General features: G+C 39.8%; 3 protein-coding genes across 3 annotated transcripts; all 3 read left to right on the top strand.

Moving 5' to 3' along the window:
- Window positions 1-510: 510 nt before the first annotated feature.
- Window positions 511-2,381, top strand: LOC126793742 (photosystem I chlorophyll a/b-binding protein 6, chloroplastic). The gene is made up of 5 exons (XM_050520360.1): window positions 511-621; window positions 741-911; window positions 1,012-1,049; window positions 1,452-1,966; window positions 2,049-2,381. The coding sequence occupies exons 1-5, from the start codon at window positions 575-577 to the stop codon at window positions 2,067-2,069; spliced, it is 792 nt and encodes a 263-aa protein (XP_050376317.1). The 5' UTR covers window positions 511-574; the 3' UTR covers window positions 2,070-2,381.
- A 434-nt stretch (window positions 2,382-2,815) lies between these two features.
- On the top strand, window positions 2,816-5,139 carry LOC126795947 (pollen receptor-like kinase 3). Its single transcript, XM_050522678.1, has 2 exons — window positions 2,816-4,343; window positions 4,518-5,139. Exons 1-2 carry the CDS (start codon window positions 2,822-2,824, stop codon window positions 5,084-5,086), a joined length of 2,091 nt encoding a protein of 696 aa, XP_050378635.1. The 5' UTR covers window positions 2,816-2,821; the 3' UTR covers window positions 5,087-5,139.
- A 2,685-nt stretch (window positions 5,140-7,824) lies between these two features.
- LOC126782721 (uncharacterized) lies at window positions 7,825-12,873 on the top strand. Its single transcript, XM_050508025.1, has 13 exons — window positions 7,825-8,353; window positions 8,468-8,623; window positions 8,723-8,935; window positions 9,025-9,114; window positions 9,224-9,337; window positions 9,443-9,712; window positions 9,972-10,128; window positions 10,357-10,434; window positions 10,765-10,868; window positions 11,299-11,469; window positions 11,832-11,906; window positions 12,121-12,207; window positions 12,320-12,873. Exons 1-13 carry the CDS (start codon window positions 7,943-7,945, stop codon window positions 12,668-12,670), a joined length of 2,277 nt encoding a protein of 758 aa, XP_050363982.1. The 5' UTR covers window positions 7,825-7,942; the 3' UTR covers window positions 12,671-12,873.
- Window positions 12,874-14,079: the final 1,206 nt, after the last annotated feature.

The raw sequence follows: 14,079 nt of genomic DNA, 5'->3' as shown, positions 1-14,079 counted from the left end.
GGATGAGCTACACTACCTAACATAATGTCAAGCTTGGTTGAACAGATTACTGAGCTCATATGTAGAATTAAAAAGTTAACTTCTCAAATTGGGTCCATTTGATTGACAATGATGAGTTTGTATGTCTCAGATCAAAAACTAGATTGGTTTAGCATTAATTAAAGTTTCAACCTAGCCATTGTGATAGGCAAAACCAACCTAGTTCCTAGGTAACTTTGTCTGTGACTATTGGATTGAGCTAGGAATCTTTGCTAAATGAAATGACCTGGTAAACTAGGGCAGTGATTAACTAATTATGCTACAGCATTCTTTCTGGTTAAAGAATCTCCTTTCTAGTTGCTGTGATAATGTTGGTTTGGCTATGTTTAGCCCTCAGGACTGCTGAAAGTTACAGGGTTAGGAATTCATATCCAGAACACGTGGCAAGTTACTACTGGTTCTTATTCTTTCTCCTGTTCCACTCAACTTATGGAGGATTGATTATCCTTCTTCATAGGACTATAGGAATAGAAACAGTGTCACATAGTCTGGAAGTAAAGCCTTTCTCTAAGGCTCAATTCTATAGCTATCTGTAATGGCGTTGGCCATTGCCTCTTCTGCTCTCTCAAGCTTCCCAATCAGGTGATAAGTCTCAACCTTCCGAACTAGGTTACTATGGTTCTGGTATTAAAATGCACTGTTGCAGATGGATAGTCTTCTGTACTTTTCTTGTTAATTCCAAAAGTTTCTGGTTGAAGCAGAGAAGTGCCTTGGAAATTTTCCCCAGGATTAAGAGTCACAACATGTATGCTAGGGAGAAAAAGTACACGTGTTGGAGCAAGCAAAGGGGTGTCAAGTGTTTGTGAACCACTCCCTCCAGATAGACCATTGTGGTTTCCTGGTAGTTCACCTCCTGAGTGGCTTGATGGCAGGTACTGATTTATACCAATCTTAATTTCAGAACAGATCGAACACCGACGTCTGTTTTAGCATATTTATGGTTTTATTTGATTATTTCTTGGTTGATTGTAGCCTCCCTGGTGATTTTGGCTTCGACCCCCTCGGATTAGGTATGTGTTAATTACGTATTTCTCTAAGCTAACAATGCATGCACTTTGATATGAACTACAAGTATGCACTTGTATTTTAGAGTAAGTTAACTAGATCAAGGCAGAATTTCAGTTTGGGGATTCAATTCTATACTTCCATTGTATTTTCAGCCAAAAATGTAAAAGAAGTATATTGAGTGTGTTCGAATCTTGCATCTTAAGAACCAAGACACTTGATGAAGCAGGACAGCTTCAACAACAGATGCATGTACTTCTCTGCCATCTACAAAACAAGTTCATGAATCATGATAGTATGATAGTGTTATCATCTGACTTCATATATATTAACAAGCAAAGATCAAAGGTTCCAGAGTGAGTTTTGTCATCTTCACACTACAAACCTCATTGTGAAAATGTCTACAGGATCTGATCCAGAGTTGTTAAAATGGTTTGCACAAGCTGAGCTGATGCATGGCAGATGGGCAATGCTTGCAGTAGCAGGAATTCTGATCCCAGAGTGGGCTGAAAGACTAGGCTTCCTAGAAAACTTCTCATGGTTTGAAGCAGGTGAAAGAGAATACTTTGCAGACCCAACAACCTTGTTTGTGGTGCAATTAGCACTAATGGGTTGGGTTGAAGGTAGAAGATGGGCAGATATGCTTAATCCTGGGAGTGTTTCCATTGAGCCTAAGTTGCCTAATAAGAAAATCCCCAAGGCAGATGTCGGGTACCCGGGAGGGCTCTTTTTTGACCCTATAAATTGGGGAAGAGGGTCTCCTGAGCCTGTGATGGTGTTGAGAACAAAGGAGATTAAGAATGGGCGTCTTGCAATGTTAGCCTTTGCAGGGTTCTTGTTCCAAGCCCTTTACACTGGGAAAGATCCCATTGAGAATTTGATGGATCATATTGCAGATCCTGGTCACGTTAACATATTTTCGGTAATAATGCAAGTAGTTTGTGTGCTTCATTTCCTTGTTGTCAACACTAAACCAGATTTTACTAAACGTTTTATCCCTGCAGGCATTCACTTCACAATACTAGCTAGCTTATGGAGTTTCATGAGCACTACGGATCATGGTTGAAGGCTCCATTGAAACGGTACCAAATCACTATTTGTTCTTTCTTATAACTTATAAGAATCAAAGCAATTTTTGTACATAACAAGAAGCCACCTCTGTTATTTGCATCTGAAAACGATGAATTTTTATACAGCTTTGATGGAAGATAGAAGAAAAAGTGATTGCACTTGTTGAAGTTCACATCTTAGCTAGATTTTGCAACGAACTCAACATTTTTTTTTGGTATAAAAAATAGTATAGATTCAAGAATGTGCAGTTGTGCACAATATTGTCTTTACGGATAGCATTAATACTAAAAATCAGATGCAACAGATATAGCCAGAGGTAAATAGTAGTTGTTGTGTTGGCACTCCTAAAATGTAGCAAAATCCAGAGGTTATTGACTAACCTTAAGTCCCAAACCTCCCTCTCTTCCTCTCAATCCCACAGCTCTCTAACACAGCCTCTTCACCTCTGTCCCCTCCCCTATTCTTAGTTCCTCATGTAAAATCTGGTTAGTTCCATCTCACCATTCCCACATTTCTCAAAGCCACACAACTTACTCCCACACACCCCCAAAATGACAAACTCTCTTCTTCCTCCTCCTCCTCCTCATCCCCAAACCCAATTTCATGATCAACACAACCAAATTACCACCACGCATACACCACCACCTCCTTCTCTCTTCCTCCTCCGATCAGCAACAGCGGCTCTCATTGTAGTCCCATCTCGGCAATGGTCGCTGTTCGCTGCCGCTTCCTCTTCCTCCTCCTCTTCTTCTTCACCTTCTCCCCTTACCTCTCGGTTTCCTTGTCCGAGCAGGAAGCCTTGCTCAAGCTCAAGGGATCCCTCACCAACACCACGGCCTTGAGCAACTGGGTCCCCATCCCCGGTTCGACGTCCCCATGCAACTGGACCGGAGTCCAATGTACCAAAAACGGCACCGTCCTCCATCTTATGCTCCTTAAAATGGGCCTTTCTGGAACAATCAATTTTGAAGCCTTGACACAACTCAAGGACCTCCAAACAATTAACCTTGCGGACAACAACTTCTCAGGGAAGATCCCAGATTTCAACGTACTTGGAGATTTGAAGAATCTTTTCCTGTCTGACAACGACTTCTCCGGCGAAATCCCAAATGATTACTTCTCCAAAATGATCTCGTTAAAGAAACTTTATCTCTACAACAACAATTTCTCCGGCCAACTCCCGGAATCTCTAACTCAATTGAAAAACCTGGCGAACCTTCAACTCCAGAACAACCAATTCTCCGGCCAAATCCCGGAATCTATAACACAGTTGGATAATCTGGAGGACCTTCAACTCCAGAGCAACCAATTATCTGGGGCCATCCCTGACTTAAAAGTGAAATCTTTTAAAACACTAAACTTGTCTAACAACAACTTCGAGGGTGCAATCCCGGATGCCATGTCCGGATTACCACCATCGTCTTTTGAAGGAAATGAAGGACTTTGCGGCAAGCCACTCGACGAGCCATGTGGAGATGATGCACCTTCACCATCCCCAACTGCTCCAGCAAATGCCCCAACTACAGAGCAGCCTAAACCTCCTGCAGGAACACCAAACAAATCGCCATCGGCGAAGGATGAGATGAACAAGTCCTACACCATCAAGATAGTTGTCGGCGTGATTGCTGGCGTGCTGGTTCTGATGTTGCTGGTGGTAGTAATAAGGCGCAAGAGGCAGAGGAAAGAAGAACAGTTTAGTGTTCTTGGGAAGGAGAACATGGAGGATCATGTGCCTCAACACCATGGGGAGGTGGTTGAAGTTCATGTTCCGAGCTCTAATAGCAGGAGTATAGGTAGCACTACTGCTAGTACTGCGCCGGCCGCAATGTCAAGGTCGGCCAGTAGGAAGAAAGCTGGGGATTCCAAGAAGGGTTCACATAGCGGGAAGATTAATAATGGAGGGAATAGTAATGATTTGTTGATGGTGAATGACCAGAGAGGCACGTTTGGATTGCCGGATTTGATGAAAGCTGCCGCAGAGGTTTTGGGGAATGGAGGATTGGGCTCAGCTTACAAAGCAGTGATGAATAATGGGTTGTCTGTGGTGGTGAAGAGGATGAGGGAGATGAATAGATTAGGGAGAGAGGGGTTTGAAGCTGAGATGAGAAGGTTCGGAAGATTAAGGCATACGAATATTTTGACTCCCTTGGCTTACCATTATAGGAGAGAAGAGAAGCTGTTGATTTCAGATTACATTACTAAAGGCAGCTTATTGTATGTTTTGCATGGTAAGGGGCTTAGCTTTCAAACTTCATTTTGCTTCCTGCCAATGATTAATTCCTACTCCTAGCGCCATTAGGAAAATGTCACTATCTTACTTTTCATCAAACACCTTGGGACATAACGCTCTTGCAACGGATTAATGACTAACTAGACTGATGATTCTGTGACAATTATTTCAGGCGATCGAGGAGTATCTCATTCAGAGCTGACCTGGGCTACCCGTTTGAGGATTATCCAAGGTGTTGCGAGTGGGATGGAGTTTCTGCATACTGAATTTGCAGCCTATGATTTGCCCCATGGAAATCTCAAGTCAAGCAATATTCTTTTAAATGATGATTATGAGCCAGTTCTCAATGACTATGCTTTATTTCCACTAATGAATCCAAACAATGCCGCGCAAGCAATGTTTGCTTTTAAGACACCAGAGTACATAGAGTCCCAGCAAATATCTCCAAAATCTGATGTTTATTGTCTAGGAATAGTCATTCTCGAAATCCTTACCGGAAAATTCCCATCTCAGTATCTAAGCAATGGCAAAGGTGGGATTGATGTTGTTCAATGGGTGCAATCAGCAATGGCCGAGCAGAGAGAGCAAGAGCTGCTAGACCCAGAGATTGAAAGCAATGCAGAATCAGTGAAGCAGATGCTGCAGCTTCTTAAAATCGGAGCTGATTGCACTGAGAGTAAACCTGATCAAAGACCTGACATGAGGGAGGCCATTAGGAGGATACTCGAGGTACAAGCCTGATGAGACGCATTTCTACCAAGATGCTGGTATGTGCAGAAAAATACTGTTGGTTTTTCAGGAAAGAAATCTGTAAGGCAGAGAAGCAAAATGGAGTCAAGTGAAAATACTAAATAAAATGAGAGCTTGCTTGCCAGTTTTACAGTTTAGGTGAGAAAAAGAAAAGAGTAGGAGAGTGTTTGGTGGAACAAGGGAAAGCAAATGGAATTTTTTGAAAGTACACTGAATAAATTGACTTTTCTATTCAGGAAAGAGGTTTTGGTTCTTAGTTCTTGATCTAATTCCTGAAGAGAGTGAAATCACTTTCTTCATCTAGATGAACATAGGGATCTTAAGTTCATAATAATTTTCTTTGCTAGGTTTTACTAACAGACATTCATGTACATACATGGACCCTGACATACATATATACATGTATAACATGACTTCTTTTCATGATAATTTTTCATTTACCTTGCAATGTCTTCCACCTTGAATGGCCTTGAAATGGCTTTAGTACTTAGAATTCAGATCAAGTAATGTGATTGGTGAAAATTTTGACTACAAAGAATGATTTAAGACAAAAACTGAACTTGCAAAGTAATTAAGAGTGGAGAACTGGAGATGCATAGGTCTTTACCAAATCAAACAACTGATAGGAATTCTAATGCTACTAGGAAAACAATACAACCTCTTCAGTATCACCACCATACTGAATACATAATGTTCAACCTCCAAGGGGCCTTACTTGATAACTGATTCTCTAGTCTCTAGCAATCTTGTATCAACCGAGGCCTCAAACTAAGGATTAAAATATCTATAATTTCCTCGATATTTCCGCGAAAGTTTCCATTTTTTGACATATGGATATATCCGTTACATACCAATTATTTTTCGATGGAAATTTTTCGAAATTTCTCGATATTTCCCGATATATCTGGAAACTTTCGAAATATCCCGATATTTTTTCATAATATCGCCACGTGTCAAGCCAATTTCAAATAAAATTAAAAATCACTGGTTAAGAGAATCAAACCTCTAATCTATCATTTTGCAAGCACAAAGTTATAGTCAACTCTACTACAACAACATAATTTTATATGACTCTTTTTATTATATATTGCATTACATGTCTCAACATTCATCTAAAATTAAAATAAAACCGAACTAGTTGTTTGAGGGAATCGAATCCATTTGGTCTAGGAGAAAACAATGATGGACTTTACCCTAATGGGGGAAATTCAACATGCCTTATCCACCATATTTATTCTCTAATGAGATGCAATCAAGTGAAAACATATGGACACAATCTGATGTACAATCTTCACAAATCTATGGTTATGGACAAAGTCGAGAAATACTTGATCCAAACGGGAACTACTAGTAGCACAACCCATAGTTAATCACTCATGACTCATATGGTTGGCATATAAGTCAATATATGCAAAATTAGAAATGAGAGGTATCATTTAATGACTATTCTTAATATACTAAGGATTTTACTCAAAAACATAATGAAAATAGTGAAAATTTTGTACCTCATAGATCATTTATATGGTTCTAAATCACTCATATAATTTCATGTTCAATATATCATATGTAAATAAGGCGTGATGAACTAGTCTATCTTTAGGTAAATATATATATATATATATATATTAAGTAGATTTTTAATAATGATCGACGATTATTTCACCTCAAATTACTATAACTCAATATAAATTAATAGTTATATAATAATTTCTTATGACATATAGTAGATAATTGATCAAATAAACATTTCTTAAAGTTTCATTCAAAATTTCTATATTTTTATATAAATTTCCATCAAGTTATTTAATTATTTTTTAAAAACGAAATTTCTAATTTTCGGATCATCGATATTTCCGTTATCGCTGATATTTCATTCCTTGCCTCAAACTACTCATACAAAATTGACAGTTTAGATAACTGCAGAGATAGTACTAAGCAACATCCAGAACACAAACATGTTGAGTGAACTGAGAACAAAACAAACCTACTAGTAAAATCTTCTATTGAAGCGTAACAAACTAACCGGCACTTCTCTTCAATGACCAATTACCAATACCTTCCGCTTCATTTGAGTTTCGAGACGACGGTGAATCGGATTATGGTTTCCATGGGGAGCCTATATTAAACTTTCCACAGTTAAATATCGAATTAACTCTACACACATTCTTGACTCATCTATAACACGATTAAACTTTTGTCCAGACAAAGGTCTACATATCATTTTCTCAAATTTTCTCACAAACTTTCATAAAGAAAGTCTTTGGCCGACGGAAGATCCTCCACTTAATAAAGAACAATACAACTAAAATAATTTTTTTGCCTGTTTAAGATACCGATCAACACCTTTTTCCTCCGTTAAGATATCGTTCAATGGGGTATGACGTAATTCCCACCCTTAAGTCCACTTTAAAAGGAAAACGACGCCTTTCATATATAAATAAATAGAAAACGAACCCTCAAACCCTTTGCCAAGTGCCGTGCCTTCCCTCCTCCACGTCTCCATCAGTCCAACCATCCCTACATGCCGCCGTTTCATCCTCCCCCTTGCCGCCCCTCCAACGCGTACAGCGTGAAGCCGTGAGCCGAGAAGCACCAGATCCGATTTACCCTCCACATGGCGCCACGCCATTGCTCGAGAAGCCAGCCAGCTCCAGAACCCAAAATAAATAAATAAAAAGTAGAAAATGGTTTCAACAAATAGAAAAAATCCAGGTGCCAACGGTCAAACGCAACTCTCTCACTTCTAGTTCTCGTTTTCCGTATATTACTCACACCCTCTCTCTCTCCTCTTTCGCTTCCGCCACCGATCCCACCTTTTCCCGACGACGCGCCGGAGGATCGTCCGAAATGGCCGAGGAGTTCTCCAAAGCCGTCGACGACGGTCTCCGCCTCTCCAAACGCCTATACTTCGGGAAGGATCGAGCCGCCGTGTCGCCGCCGAAGCCGCAGCCGCTCATGGACAAGTCCGTCGTCGTCGCCGCCACCGGCTCCGCCTACCTCCCGACGTCGCCGATGGTCTACGCCGTCATATCCGACCCGACGATCGTCGACAACCCGGACATCCCGAGCTACCAGCCCCACGTCCACGGCCGCTGCGACCCGCCGGCGCTCATTCCTCTTCCGATGAACAAGGTTGACCTGGAGGTCGACTGCCACCTGGACACCGCCTTTATTCGGGTCACCGGGTCGTGGCGGGTCCACTGCGTCAAAAGCTCCAGGAGCTGCGGCTGCCGCATTGCGATTCCTATGGGTGAACAGGTCCTTCAATTTTCCAACTACTCCCTTAATCAATTAGGGTTTTAATTTTGTCAATTACTGTGATTAATCTTTGGTTTAATGTGTTGTTAAGCAAATGTACATTTATCCTAACAGGGTTCAATTCTAGGTGTTGAGGTCGAAGTTTCTGGTAAATCTTTTTTTACTCAGTTAACTGAATTGAAAGATGACGTGGATATGAGCAAGGTTCCTCATGGAGAAGGAGGCTTCCTCAATGTCAAGCCTCATATCTTCACCTTGACAACGCCGCCGGTGACGATTATTTATTCGAAATTTGAGCCTAGTTCTTGTTTGTATAATTGAAATGTGTGTGTTTTTGATTCTTGGTGTTATTGTTTTTGTTTTGTCAAGATTGATGGGGGAGTCAATCTCACAGTGAAAATGAGCTGGTCCCAGAAGTTGATGTATAGAAATGGGGAGCTCTCTTTGGATATACCGTTCGCATTTCCTGATTTTGTGATTCCACCGGGGAAGAAGTACCTCAAGAAGGAGAGGATCGTGGTGAATGTGAACTCTGGTCTTGGGACTGAGATTTTATTCAAGGGAGCTAGTTATCCTTTGAAGGTGCTTTATTGATCACGGCTCACTGTTTTTCTTTTTATGTATATTTAGTAGCCGAGTTGGTAATTTTCGAAATTTATTTGACTTCACAGGAATTGCAGAGCCAAGAAGGAAAATTGGGGTTTAAATATGAAGGAGATGTTGTCATTTGGTCAAAAACTGACTTCCATTTCTCATATACTGTAAGCCTCTTATGCGTTCCTCTTTCTGAATATATGATTGACTGCAAAAGCGTTGGGGGCATATAAGAAACATTAGCTTAATTTGTCTAACTTGTTCATGCATTTCTAGGTCTCTTCAAGCCAAATACATGGTGCCTATATCTCGCAGTCACCCTCCAAGGATGATGTCGATCAAAGAGAGATTTTCTCCGTCTATCTTCTTCCAGGGAACCAGGGAAGAAAGGTTGGTTTAATGTTAAATGGAACTTCTTAGGCTTTTCCATATTATATGTTATTCAGTTTGGTTGTTCAAAGTTCTGTCTCTGATAACTTTAACACGGTCTTGCAGGTATTCAGAAGGGATGTAGTGTTTGTTGTTGATATAAGTGGAAGTATGGAGGGAAAGCCACTTGATCACACTAAGAATGTACTATCTGAAGCTCTCTCTAAACTTGGTCCAGAAGATTCATTCTGCATGATAGCTTTTAATGGACAGACTCATGTTTCATCTACATCATTGAAATCAGCTACAAAGGAGGCTGTCGAACTGGCCATTGAGTGGATTGGCATAAATTTTATTGCTGGTGGTGATACAAATATATTGCCTCCCCTCAACCAGGTATTGTCCCCTGCTTCTTTGGCCCTTAAAGTTATTCAATTGGAGTTTACCAATTATTTTTTCATTTTAATAAGTATTATGCATTTCTAACATAGTCATGTATTGTGCCACATTACATCAAATGAACTTGGTGATTGTTGAATACCCCTTTGAAGGGCTATCTAGTTTTCTCACTTTTACTTTTCATATCCTATAAGATATTTTCTGCATTGGTAGTAAGTGATCTATCAACAATATGGATGTCTCTTTGTTGTTTCAGGCCATAGAGATTCTATCCAACTCTAAGGGCTCACTTCCTATCATATTCCTGGTAACTGATGGAGCAGTTGAAGATGAGAGACAGATATGCGAAGTGATGAAAAAGCATCTTGCAAGTGAGGATGTGATATCCCCACGTCTATACACTTTTGGAATAGGTAATTGTAACTGTGCTATTAGAGCTCATTTTAGTTGCAGGCTATGTATATCATAGGAATGTTTTGAATTGTGCAACTTAATCTTATCAATCAATCAAGATTATTGCCTTATTATGTTTCACCTCTTATCCAGCCACATTTCACATATTTTTATAAACTGCACTTCCTGATAAGATCATAATTTTTATGCTCTATCTCCTGGTTAACATCTATGTTTACTTTTTTCAGGTTCGTTCTGCAACCATTATTTCCTGCGGATGCTAGCTAGTATCGGAAGGGGCCAATATGATGCTGCCTATGATATAGGTCAGTTAAGTATATTTGTTCAGAAACAAATATCTACCCCTACATCTACATTTTATAATAGAGTGAGCTTACTTTCCCTGCTTTATTAAATCAAAGGCTATTGTAGCCCGACTCTTAGCTTGAGCTTCAAATCTTATGAGTCCTTACTTACCACTTCATAATGTTGTGATATGTAACTCACGATTAAATATATTTAATTTGAAAAGAAAAACATATATTACTCAATAAACATTAGCAAATTGATTTATTCGGTGCATCGATCCTTTTATATGAAGGTAGATGAGATAAATATGGTTTTTTTAATGCACTTAAATCTTTTCTCTTGTGCAGATTTGGTTGAACCTCGAATGCAGAACCTATTTACAAGAGCTTCCTCTGTGATTCTTACAAATATAACCCTTGATGAGACATTGGATGATTTTGACGATGTTGAGGTATGCTCATCCTATGTGTTGTTTAGATATTAAGTTGAGCTATCTTAAACACTATTAATTAAGCCATCCAAGACTTCTTGGCCCACTCTCCATGTCTATTAATGACTTTTGGTACCCGTATCAACACAAGGACAGTGTTCAATATATAGTGTATCCTGTCTCATGTGGAGGAGATATAGCATGAGCCTGCAGTAGTTTGAACACCTGTCTATGATGTCATATGTTGCTCTTTGTAGGTTTTTGATACTTTCTTGTGCCTCTATGTCTTTGTATATATTCACAAGTAAATTTGAATAATTTCTGATAAATTTACAAATTTAATGGGAATCTCTGTCAAACCTCACATGTAGAATGACTGCTTCTTTTTAATTTTACATCCAACTTATAGACTATTCTTCACATCGTGACAAATCTTGAATTTATCCAATAGGTGATCCCTTGCAATATCCCAGATCTCTCATATGAGAGTCCATTAACTGTATCTGGCAGATACCGAGGCAATTTACCTGAAACCTTCAAAGTTAAAGGAGTCTCAGCTGACATGTCTAATATTGTGATCGACTTGAAAGTCCAAGATGCAAAGGACATATCTCTTCACAGGGTAAGATTTTGGGTTTTGAGCTGAAACTTCAAATTGCTCCTCACTAATTTATTTGTGAGCATTAATCTCTTTTAGAGTATTGTGGTTGAGTAGATAATCAGATATCCATATTTGTCCACTAATTTGGTTATTGAGTTGGCTATGCTAGCTCTGTTTTTCTTGAACTCTTTATGCTGGTATTCGTTACTGTTAGATTATACAGTTCGGTTCATGCTTACATCAGTACATGACGGCCCTTCATGTCCCCTTCAGTTTTTTTTCTTGAGTTGCAGGTGCTAATCCACATGAGTTTGCATACGGTATGCATGTTCTTTATCTTATGTCTTGTTTTGTGACAATTTCTTCCCTTTTTTTTATTACAGGTATGTGCGAAAGGAGAGATTGATTTACTGACCGCTCAGGCATGGTTGTCAGAGAACAAGCAGCTCGAGGATAAGGTTAGTCATGGGGTCCTTTCCAGTTTCCGTTCTCCCTCCATGAAAAATGGAAATGTGTCTTTTGGAATCTTAAATCTTTCAACTCCTTCACCCTCACAAACCTTGCACTTCAGTACAAAGTTTCGTTTGATCGATGATTTCATTTCTAGACATCAACTTTTCAGTTAATAGTACTAAGTTACTAACAAGTCTCTGGTGCTGTAAAAATTGGCAGGTAGCTAAATTGAGTGTACTTACTGGTACTGTGAGTGAGTATACCCGCATGGTCGTCTATCAAAAAGAAGAAGCTGTACAGCAGAAGGTATGTTAATGTTAAACTAAAATACTTTACATAACTTTAACAAGTCATGTAGTCTTTTTTAACTGCTATGTTTTAATTTTCAAATGGTCTCTCTTCAACAAACATCATATAGGCCTCAAAGAAAAGCCAGAACAAGACCAAAGATTCTGAAAGCCTGAAAATGATACTGCGACATAGTTTGTGCGTGGGCTTTGGAAACTTGGGTGCAACCGCAGACAACATACCTCCGGGATCCGAAGAACCAAAGCTTCCAGAAGCAGCTGAAATGTTTGTGAAAGCTGCTTCAAGCTGCTGTGGCTCCCTGTGCAATCACTGCTGTTGCATGGCCTGCATCCGATGTTGTTCCCACATAAACCCTCAGTTCGCAAATGTATTAACCCAGCTCTTTACTGGTTTAGCGTGTGCTGGCTGCCTAGGTTGCTGTGCAGAATTATGTTGTGGTCGAGGAAACAGCGGATCATAAATCTCGTAGAGTAGTGTATAGGAACTTCTGCATTTTCTCCTAATTGCATCAAAATACCCACAGCTAGGCAGCTAGTACAATATTTGCTCTTACGCTTTGTCGAGTGATCAACATTCGTGTAATGTTTTGGGATCTTTTCGACAGCCCAGGTCAACCCTGTAAATTTTTCAGCAGGAATGAAATATATGATTATCTTTAAACTACGGGCTTGCAAATTACTCGAGGAAAACAAAAAAAATCTCACTTGACGATGTCTTCTCGACTTGTATTGTTTGTCAACGAGATGTTCCGACCCAAGTTGAGAAGATATCTATGTTTCCCATTCTTGACAATGATTCACATTTTGGTTTATAGCATCATTACCAAAGTTGGAAAAATTTAATTTTGTCGCACAATGACTTTAATGATTCTCCGCCGGAACTCTAAACTCTAAATTCCAACTGCGAACATGTCAGAACGATACCGGCAAGCACATTTGGCGAACATATTACTTGCACATTGATCTCCACCCACCGGTTCTGACTTCTGAGATTCTTCTTCACAAAACAGACCGACTGTCAGTAAATCAGTAACTTGTTTTCTGAGAGGGCAGAGGAGATTTTACACCTGTTGGTTTTTCTCGCAAGAGGTTGTACAGTTTACGTGTCGTTGAATTCACGGAATAAGTTGCTGTAACAGTACACGTGTCGAGCTTACAACTCAAAAAATTGCACAGACCGCCTAGTTACTAGTACGGCCGTTGTGTTCTCCTCTGAACTCATCCGTTACAATTTTCTTCCATCCAGGCCAAACGCTCTTCACAGTTCCCCGTAGAACGACTTCGGTCGGTTCATTATCAGAAGTATGTACAGCTAAGGGTGTGACGAAGATACAAGAAACCTTACACCAAAGATCAGATGACCAAGACGACAAATCAGAAGTATCAGTTGAGGAGACTATTGAGGTGGCTGTTTCTGATGGAGAAACACACATGGACCTCGAGAAAAAGTAGTGGTGTGTTTCTGTTACATCTGAAGAAGATTTTAGTTATTCTGGTCAAAACTTTGATGGATTTGATAGAAGTGAAGAAATTGAAAAGATTTGGAGGCTGAAATGTAAAGGTAAAGAGTGATGACTGCCACTTAAGAGTGTACATGCATTCGTCATGTAGAATTACTGATTTCAAGTATGGCAAAAGCATGTCCAAGTGAACATTCTTCTAATGTGACGAGGGGCACGCATGGGACACAACCCTGAGCGAATAGGGAGTATCCTTTCTTGCTGGGGGTAGGAAATGCTGCTCCCACTTGAATGCCTTCCTTACCATGGCAAGTCTTTGTGAAATAACTCTGATGAGAAGAAAAAAAAAAGACGTTAAGAGACCCTCCTGGCCCAACTATAGATACTCTAAGATTTTTTTTCAAACCTGC

The sequence above is a fragment of the Argentina anserina genome, chromosome 1, assembly GCF_933775445.1.
Source record: "Argentina anserina chromosome 1, drPotAnse1.1, whole genome shotgun sequence".
In the NCBI taxonomy this organism is placed as follows: Eukaryota; Viridiplantae; Streptophyta; class Magnoliopsida; order Rosales; family Rosaceae; genus Argentina; species Argentina anserina.
This window is presented reverse-complemented; position numbering and strand designations above follow the sequence as displayed.

Bases quoted from the DNA above. Each gene is read 5' to 3' on its own strand.
- LOC126795947 (XM_050522678.1), top strand. From the start codon at position 2,822: ATGGTCGCTGTTCGCTGCCGCTTCCTCTTCCTCCTCCTCTTCTTCTTC. The intron at 4,344-4,517 runs GTAAGGGGCTTA...CAATTATTTCAG, and splicing joins CTTATTGTATGTTTTGCATG to GCGATCGAGGAGTATCTCAT.
- LOC126793742 (XM_050520360.1), top strand. From the start codon at position 575: ATGGCGTTGGCCATTGCCTCTTCTGCTCTCTCAAGCTTCCCAATCAG. The intron at 622-740 runs GTGATAAGTCTC...TGGTTGAAGCAG, and splicing joins CTCTCAAGCTTCCCAATCAG to AGAAGTGCCTTGGAAATTTT. The intron at 1,050-1,451 runs GTATGTGTTAAT...AAATGTCTACAG, and splicing joins CTTCGACCCCCTCGGATTAG to GATCTGATCCAGAGTTGTTA.
- LOC126782721 (XM_050508025.1), top strand. From the start codon at position 7,943: ATGGCCGAGGAGTTCTCCAAAGCCGTCGACGACGGTCTCCGCCTCTCC. The intron at 8,624-8,722 runs GTGACGATTATT...TGTTTTGTCAAG, and splicing joins TCACCTTGACAACGCCGCCG to ATTGATGGGGGAGTCAATCT. The intron at 11,470-11,831 runs GTAAGATTTTGG...TTTTTATTACAG, and splicing joins AGGACATATCTCTTCACAGG to GTATGTGCGAAAGGAGAGAT.